This window comes from Lithobates pipiens, unplaced genomic scaffold (genome assembly GCF_037356315.1).
Source record: "Lithobates pipiens isolate NorthernLeopardFrog02 unplaced genomic scaffold, aLitPip1_a1.2 Scaffold_28, whole genome shotgun sequence".
Taxonomy (NCBI): Eukaryota; Metazoa; Chordata; class Amphibia; order Anura; family Ranidae; genus Lithobates; species Lithobates pipiens.
In genome coordinates, this window is record NW_027507789.1 from 5,093,980 (window position 1) to 5,103,884 (window position 9,905).

The 9,905-nt window shown below is 42.5% G+C and overlaps 1 protein-coding gene across 1 annotated transcript in view; it reads left to right on the forward strand.

The window, feature by feature from the left end:
- Positions 1 to 9,648, forward strand: part of LOC143935032 (F-box and WD repeat domain containing protein 10B-like) — a 54,296-nt gene extending 44,648 nt beyond the window's left edge. Inside the window, exons 12-13 of the mRNA XM_077458615.1 lie at positions 3,924 to 4,124; positions 5,654 to 9,648. Of these exons, the coding sequence (XP_077314741.1) occupies positions 3,924 to 4,124; positions 5,654 to 6,531 (1,079 nt within the window). The 3' untranslated portion in view covers positions 6,532 to 9,648. The remainder of the gene's footprint in view (positions 1 to 3,923; positions 4,125 to 5,653) is intronic.
- The last annotated feature ends 257 nt before the right edge of the window (positions 9,649 to 9,905 follow it).

The following is a 9,905-nucleotide window of genomic DNA, read 5'->3' on the forward strand; positions in this document are numbered from 1 at the left end:
TCTTTCTCCACCATGTTGTGCCCAACTCCATGCCAGGGGCAACATCCCCGGCCATTAGCCTTAATATTCAAAGAGAAAGAAATGTCCACACAAAAGATATAGTTTACACACTTGACTGGTGTTCTTCAGAAGATGGCATTGACACATTACATAGGCAATCACATATATGGTGGATGTACCGTAGCAGTTATCATGTGAAAGAAGCACATTACACGTCATTCAATCAAGCCATCTTTTCTTTGCATGCATGAAAGTGTTGAGACCCATCTCCCTGTATACTATAGTGGAGCGTTCTGCTCTATTTAAACCAAAAATCACAAGGTGAAGCATCTGAGATTAACAAGGCTCCTTCTATAGTATACCAATCTCTCCTTTTAAGTCCCACTCCATAGCTCTACCCAGTACACTCCCTGAAGTTACTCTCTGGGTCTGAGAGTCATTAGTACTCGCTCAGAGGGTTCTGACATGCCAATTAGGCATCCAGCTCATGACTCTCCTCTAGTTGATCCAGAGAGAGAACAGCTTCTACTAAACTCTGTACACTTCTCCTTAGACATCTGCCCTGTGCTCATTACATCTACATAGATGTAGGATAACTGGCTCCCATGCCCCATCTGCATAATGGGTTGAGTCCAGTGGCGGACTGACCATTCAGCCACTCGGACATTGCCCGAGGGCCCCGGGCCACTAGGGGGCCCCATCAGGGTTGCCAGCCTCAGTAAAACCAAGGGCAGTATGTAAAAATCTGTGTTTTTTTACATCTGTCTCTGAAATATACATTATTGACATCCTTTTGGTCTAAAAATCCTGAGATTATAGCTGCCCCACCTCTCCAGTGCCTTCTCAGCCCAATAGAAAAATGTCTGTGTATACTGTGTGTACATGTATGTGTATACTGTGTGATTGTATACTGTGTGGCCCCGTAATCACTGATTGCCTGGGGGCCCCATAATCTCCTATTGCCCGGGGCCCCATGAGTTGTCAGTCTGCCCCTGGCTGAGTCATCTTCTGGGTAAAACTTTTCGGAAATATTATTCAGAGATATTGTAAGTTGTGTATACCACAGAGTTTGATGTACAGTATGGAAGTTCCATTCTATTTGTGATTTCATGGTTCTTTTCCCGGTGCTAACTTGCTGGCACTCAGGAACATAACTATAGATACTCGAGTAGATGCAAGGGATCCACTGGCTGACACTGTGCTTCAGGACATGGTGATGTCTGACGTGACCCAACATTATTTAGGGCATGTCCGCAAACACTGTGAAACACTGAGAAAGATGGAGCATTTTGAGTACCTCCTAACTAGCTGGACTTGGACAACTGACTATGCCTGCTCAGGGTTAGAACTCTGAGCAAGTGGAGATCTAAGGTCCAGACCCCATTGACTAAGGTGCAAAGTTGGCAAATGTATCTATGTGTAAGAAAGAGAGGAGGTATGCTGAGTAGCACCTAAGACATAGGAAACTGACCACATGTGTTCAGGGTTGGACCACTAAGCAAGAGAAGGTCTAAGGTTTGGATATCGATGCCCAAGTGGCAAGATCACCATTTTAACGAATGTACAAAAGAGAGGTTGGGTGTATTGAGTAGTTCCCAACTTGTCAATCCTGGGACAACTGACCATGTGTGCACAAGGTGAGAAAACAGAGCAAGAGGAGGTCTAAGGCTTGGACACCATTGCCCAAGATGCAACATCACCATTTTAGTTGGAGTAGCTCCTAAATTGTCTGTCCTAGGACAACTGACCATGCATGCTCAGGATAAGAACACTGAACAAGAGGAGGCTTAAGGTCCAGACCCTGTTTCCCTAGGTGTGAAGTTGGCATTTTATCTATGTACAAGGGAGAGAGAGGGGGTATGTGGAGTAGTTCTGATCTTGTTGGACACAGGGCAACTGACCATGCATGCTCAGGGTGAGAACACTGAGCAAGAGGAGGTCTAAGGTGCAGACCCTATTGCCCAAGTTGTTATGTCACCTTTTCTTCTATGTACAAGAGAGACAAGGTGAATTGAGTAGCTCCTAACTTGTTGATTACAACAAAATGGTGCCCATCAGCACAGTGCCCCCGAAGGCAGGCTTTGGCCTGCACAATTAAACCCACCTGGCCCTAGCCTCTACAATTAAGCCCCTATTAGGTAAAACATGCTAGAGGGGGGTTCTCCCATGGGTATGAGACCAAGCTAAAGCAATTTTTTACTAAGAGGAGCTTACTATATGCTGAGGTAGTGTACGGATGGGCACCATTTTGTTGTAGTCCTTGATGTGTCTGATGAGCGAACTATTCAACCTGACCAGCACCTACAAGCATTGTGGTCAGTCAGCTGGGAGAACAAATTGGGATATTTGAACAGAATCAATTTTATTTGGCTTTTGGCCTCCTAACTTGTTGAACCTATAGGACCATGCATGCTCAGGGTGAGAAAACTGAGCAAGAGAAAGTCTAAGGTCCCGACCCAATTGTTACGTCACCATTTCTTCTACGTACAGGACATGATGGGGTGTATTGGGTAGCTCCTAACTTGTCTAACCTAGGACACCTGGCCATGCATGCCCATGGTGAGAATATTAAGTAAGAGGAGGTATCAGATCAGGATGCCCTTGACCAAGATCTGAGGTTGGACCAAGCTGTTGGAAAAGGCTGTTGTTGGATAGTAAAGTGTTGGATGGTCCACTGCATGGAGTGAGGAACGCAAGTGTTCATGACAAAGGGTATTGACAGTGATTGACTGTGAGTTATACTAATATCCAGTGGGGTGGTAAGGGTATGCCCTTACAATTGCCAACATAGGGAAAGCAGGACCGGATGGACTAAGTTGCTGCTGAGATCCTCAGGAACAAAACAGTTATCATCTATATTGACTAAAGTCAAGAAAAAAATCCTGTACTGGTGCGGTTGCAATGTTCCATGTGGAGAGTTTTCTAAGACATCTTTACAACATCAGAGCCTTTGCACGAGGATCCAGTACTTAGTGAGTCCTTGTTGAGGGTAAAATAATTGCAAGAGGGTAAAGCTGTGAACCAACATGGCTCCAACTCCTATTCTTACCATAATTAGGGCCGTCTTTAATATTGATTGGGCCCTGGGCAAAAATTTGCTTAGGGCCCCCCTCCCCCCATGCAATTTCACGCTCCACCTTCTCTGAGATAAATAAATAAATAAATAGCAGCTAGACTTAAAATCAGTTTACTGTATCAGATCAGGCAGCGATTGCGATTGGTTGGTAGAGGTTACAGCATATCATTACGGCTTACTGACTGGTTGCTAGAGGTTACAGCACTCCTTAAGGCTCACTGATTAGTTGCTAGAGGTTACAGCACATGATTTCTGCTTGTTGATTGGCTGCTAGAGATTACTGTACAGTAATACTGCTCACTGATTGCTAGAGGTTACAGCACATCTTCTCCTCACTGCAGGGGGCATGATATACATATGAATGCTGCCTTATTTACATATCAATGCTGTTGGCCTCCGCTATTTACATATGCATGTCACTGCTATTTACATATGAATGCTGGTTATTTACATGTAAACACAGGTCTGCAGGTGAGTCATCTGTACACAACAACAGGACTAAAACCTCAAGGGACAAGGGAATGTAAACTAGGATAGTTGGCAAGTATGAGGCAGCTGCTTTGGGCCCCACAACAATGACAGGGCCCAGGGCAGCTGCCCCTTTTGCCCTGCCTTAAAGACGGCCCTGACCATAATCCAGAGGAAGTAAAACTTGAGGAACTGTCATGTGTGCTCCCTCTGCTTTCTGTCCCAGAATCCTTTGCTCTCCCCAATATGAAGTCAAGTGCTGCTCAGCCTTTGTTCCTCTCAGGGACAGAAGTTGGGTGGACTGGGCTCTTCTAGGGTTTGAGATTCATATCGATGACATAAGGCGTTTCACATTGCGTTCAAACTTATTTTCTTTCAGATCTACATCTGAAGTCTCTAAAGCCAGCGACATGGCCTGAGCTGACAAATTACCGCAGGAGTTTTGCCTACATTGACTTACAGCCTGAGTTTTTCAAGGAGGCCCCATCAGCATACAGGCCACAAACAGCGGGGCAAAGCATTCCAGATGTCTACAGCAGAGCGAGCACCGCGCCTGCCATGAGGACTAAGGAGGATTCCGGTAGTTATATATCTTCACTATTTAAAGCTGAACTCCAGGCAGATATAAAATACACAAAGTAATGCCTCCCTGTATTCACCAATACATCATAGAGTGTAATTTATGGTTATGGTTATATGGGAAATGCAAGTATATGAGTATAACCTAGAATCAACCTTAGCAGGGCATACCAGGAGCCACAACACTAAGGACTAGGCATGTGCAATTCGTTTCGTAACGAATTGAAATTCGGCCGAATTTTGCATCTTTCGGACATTCGGATGCATAAAAAAATAACAAATTACAATGAATACGAAAGAAATATAACGAATGAATTCGAATGAATTCGACATGATTTGAAATTATTTCAACCGCATGCGAAATGATTTCAACTGCATTCGAAATGATTTCAACATGATTCGACATTATTTCAACCGCATTCGAAAATATTTTGTGACCCGAATTTAGGGCCATGTATCGCAAAGTCACTTAGAGCTAGACACTTCAAATTTGGATATGTTATAGTGATAGTATTATTGTGTTTGCATACCAAATTTGGGGTTTCTAGCTATAAGTGACCCCGAGATATGTGGCCCCAAAATCGGGTCGCAAAATGTTATTAGTTATTAGAGCAGAGAATGACATTTTGCGACCCGATTTTGGGGCCACATATCTCGGGGTCACTTATAGCTAGAAACCCCAAATTTGGTATGCAAACACAATAGTACTATCACTACAACATATCCATATTGGAGTTTCTAGCACCAAGTGACCCAGAGATACATGGCCCTAAATTCGGGTCACAAAATATTTTCGAATGCGTTTGAATTAATATTGAATCATGTTGAAATCATTTCGAATCCGGTAGAAATATTTTCGAATTTGGCTGAAATATTTTCGAATGTGGCCGATTTTTCGAATTCGGTAGAAAACTAAACGAAATCCGAAAACAAATTTAAGGAAGTTCGACTCAATACCGCCTTCGAAATGATTTCAACATGATTCGACATTATTTCAACCGCATCAATCTGGGTCACTTATAGCTAGAAACCCCAAATTTGGTATGCAAACACAATAGTAGTAGCACTACAACATATCCAAATTTGGAGTTTCTAGCACCAAGTGACCCCGAGATACGTGGCCCTAAAGTCGGGTCACAAAATATTTTCGAATGCGGTTGAAATAATATCGAATCATGTTGAAATAATTTCGAATACGGTAGAAATATTTTTGAATTTGGTTGAAATATTTTCGAATGTGGCCGATTTTTCGAATTCGGTAGAAAACTATGGTCACAGCTATATAACCTGACCAGAGGTTCTAACCAATCCCTTAGGCCAGAAAATAAGCCCCCCCCCCTCATATATATATATATATATATATATATATATATATATATATATATCAAAACAATAACTATCAGTTCTGGGGGGGCTGTGAGTTTTATACCTTTCTGGGGTGTAAAGGTGAAGAAAGTATACAGAGATCAGGAATATGTCAGGGGTTATGACCCAGTTAATACTATAATGACACCTTCCTTCCAATTCCAGATGGAGAGTCGGGTTATGGTTCCCCCGGTCGGAAATCAGCCCTTTCCACCAGCCAGAGTGCAACCCTGCGTCGCATGAAAAGACGCGGCCCTCATACGCCAATGAGTCCCAACCAAATCCTCTTAAAATTTAGCACCATACAGAATTTACAGAAGGGTGACGAAATTGGTACCAACCTGGAGCACAACTCAAGGATTCGGGACGAATGGGGAGCTCCACCGTCCAAAAACAAAGACGGAAAGGTGGTCGCCCAATACTCCAGCTCCAAAGAAAGCCAGCAAGTTGACCTTTTCGCCCTTCTCGAGTATCTGAAGTCTTCTGCTGCCCCAATAGAGATGAGGAAAATCGTGACCGCCTTCGAAATGAGAAAGCTGAGCCTTAAAATGAATGAGTCCATACACGGACCGGGCGTTCAGTCCACCATACCGACCCCGGCCATCGTGCGGCCCCAGACCAGTTTTACTTCTAGGAAGAAACAACGAAGCTTGGCTTTGCAGAGAAGGTCCACCTCCGCCGTTGAAACCACCGCAAAGCAAATTGGTTTGTATACAAGCCCTGAGACCCTCCAACCTTTACGAATGGTCATGGGCCAACGCCAAGAAAAGGCTGCCCCGGAGCGGAGAGTGACCGCGCAGGTTGCATCATTGGACCCGTACAGGGAGCGGGGTGGGTTCCAGCTCCTCACCATCAAGCAGTTGAAGGAGTTTCAAGCACAGAAGATGCTGCAGCGTAAAGAAGTGGAGGCATTGACCCACACAATGAAAACCAAGGAGAGCAAGAAGGCTTGGCTGATGAAAATCCAAGGGAAGAACATTGATGGCTTCACCAAAGAAGGAAAAATTGCAGTGCCTGAATTTGGGCCAGATGTATATCTATGACCATGGTTTGAATATCCAAAGCTCTAGACCTTTAGGCCAGTGGTCTCCAAACTGCAGCTCAGGGTCCATGCGAGGCCCTTTGCTTGCCTTTATCTGGCCCTTGGGGCATTATTCCTCCCACTGACATCATCAAAAGGGCACTTTTCCTTCTACTGATACCAAGGATAGGCAACTATTCCTCCCACTAACACCAAGGATAGGCAACTATTCCTCCCACTGATACCAATGATGAGGCAATATTCCTTCCATTAACACCAAGGATGGGCCACTGCTCCTCTCACAACAACAATGGGCTGCTATTCCTCTCACCGACCCCAACAATGGGGCACTATTCCTTCCATTATCACCAAGGATAGGGCACTATTCCTCCAACCGATACCAACAATGGGGCACTATTCCTTCCACTGACACCAACAAAAGGGCATAGTTACTCCCACTGACACCAACAATGGGGAACTCTTCCTCCCACTGACACCAACAATTGGGAACTATTCCTCCCACTGACACCAACAATGGGACACTATTCCTTCCATTGACATCAATGATGGGCCACTATTTCTCCCACTGATACCAACAATGGCACACTATTCCTCCCACTGATACCAACAATGGCACACTATTCCTCCCACTGATACCAACAATGGGACACTATTCCTCCCACTGACACCAACAATGGGACACTATTCCTCCCACTGACACCAACAATGGGACACTATTCCTCCCACTGACACCAACAATGGGACGCAATTCCTTCCATTGACACCAATGATGGGGTACAATTCCTTCCATTGATGCAAACAATGAGGCACTATTAAGCCCACTGACACCAACAATGGGGCACAATTCTTTCCATTGACACCAACGATGGGGCACTATTCCTCCCACTGACACCAAAGACTGGGTATTGTTTACTACCACTGGACACCAGGGACATTTTCTACACCCACTGGCCCTAATCCGACCCCCCCAAAGTCTGAAGGTACAGTAAACTGGCCCTTCGATTAGAAAGTTTGGAGACCCCTGACCTAGACAGTTATAGGTAAAATTTTAAATTAGGTTTGCAGTAGGAGGGCTTGCTCTGTAGACCAATGAATGGAAGGGGGAGGTACTTGTTTGGGAAGTTAGAGGATATCTCCTTGTGTAAGGTGGGATTTTCCCTTGCATGAAGTCTTCAAAGCTCTGAGCAAAATGTGGGAGGGGCACAACAGAATTTGCGTTTCATCGTGAATTTCTTTTAGCAGGTACGGCCATTTTTTTTCGCTTCGCCCCAAGCATTTCGTTGTTTGATTGGCCTTTTAAAAAGCATGCCCCCTGCTCCTGCAGTTCCTGGATATTACTTGAAATATAATTTCCATATTCCAACTGCAGTGCCGCCTGCTGGTAGAATCTGGTACTGCAGTGCGACCATAATTTATCAAAGCTGGAGCAGCTGTACTTTGAGCCTCTAATTTTCATTTTAAAAGCTTAACTGAAGAAGCTGGAGGAAGAAGCTGATTGGTTGCCATACACAGCTGCTCCTGATTCTGTTTGATAAATCCCCCCCCCCCCCCCCACCATTGATTCTGTAAGGTCCTGGTGTCCTGTTCTCAGTGTCTGCTCCTCTGGTCTGCAGCTCAGGGAGACGCACATTGAGCTGAAACGCTATTGGCGGTGTGGCAATAAAACGGTGCAGGTGGCGTAATTTTTTTTTTTTCATCTGAAAAGCCGCAACGCGTGTTTCTGCGAAATGCGTCAGTAAATTGGAAAGTCCCTTTTTGGGGAAATGACTCATTAACGTCTCAATTTGTACTCCATATCATTGAAAAGATATTTTGAGTGCCTAGAATAAGAACATTTGTGCTCCAAGTGGTGAGGGGTGTGGAACTATGGTCACATGACAGATCATTTGTTGCAATTTGTGACTTTTTTTTTACGACTGTTTCACGTAAAATTCTTTACATTGTGTCACCGATAGTTCAGCAGCTGCTTCAATGACAGCTGTCGCAGGAGGGATTTCCCTTCACTTCCTGCTGAATATTATGCTGGCCACACGCTATATGGAAAATCGGGCGAAAATTCAGTCTTTTGGCAATTCGTTTGTTTTTCGGCACAAAATCGGTAATCAGGACTTTTTGGGGAAATTTTCTGCTGAATGAAGGATAAATTGAGTGGTTAATGTGTTTCCCCTCCAAACTGTGTGCACTACGTATATGTAAAAAAACAAACACAAAATGGATTAATTTATGTCCACTGAACGATTTATCGGTCATTACATGATGGCACCATCGTTTGCCCTCATGGCTGAATGTTCATTTTTCGAAAATGGGTTCGGCCAATTTTTCGTATAGTGTATGGCCAACATAAGGAAAGAAAAATGGTGGCACCATTTACACATTCCACTGTAACACCACCAGGAAAAAGACCACCACTTACTGCAATGTTCAACACACAGATTACATTGGAAAGGATTCTCAACCCTAAAAGCTTTAGTTCTACCATTGAAATTCCTGCTTGATTGCACTGGTTCAGTATATATGTACCATATATATATATATATATATAATTTTATTCTTATGATCTCCACTGTTATGTTAATTAGGAAAAATTGTCATCCTGCTCGCTCTGACATAAAAAAAAAATATATATATATATATATATATATATATGTTATAACTTTGTATATATACTGTATATGTACATACTGTGTATATATATATATATATATATATATATATATATTAGTAAACAGGGGAAATATGGAGAGTAAATTTCTCTAAAGGGGGCACAGACAGAAAATAAATAAATAAATAAATGAGAGGGGGTCTAATCCCTCACCACTCCATCCGAAAAAAAAAAAAGTTTTGCCTTCAGTTATACTATTTATTATTCTATTCTTATGATTCCTCCCACAATGTTAATTTAAGAGACTTCGTCACCTTGCTCACTCAGGAAATGTGACAGGGTCTCTTTAAAAACTCACCCCCTGTTTACTATTATCCTTGAAAATGAAAGTCAAAGAAAATCCCAAATTTAAATAAAAATTTATTTTACAGGGGTTATAACCCTCCCCTACTCTATCCAAAATAAAAAAAAAATAAAAAAATAAGTTTGCCTATAATTTTACTTAAAAAAAAAAAAAAAAAATATATATATATATATATATATATATATATATATATATATATAGAGAGAGAGAGAGAAAAATATTTGTATATATCTATATCTATATATATCTATATATATATATATATATATATATATATATATATATATATATATTAGGCAAAAAAAAATTTTCATTTTGGATAGAGTAAGGGAGGGTTATAACCCCTGTAAAATTTATTTTTGCCCTCTTTGTGGAGTTTTGCCTTCACTTCCTGTCCCTTAGCTAAAAC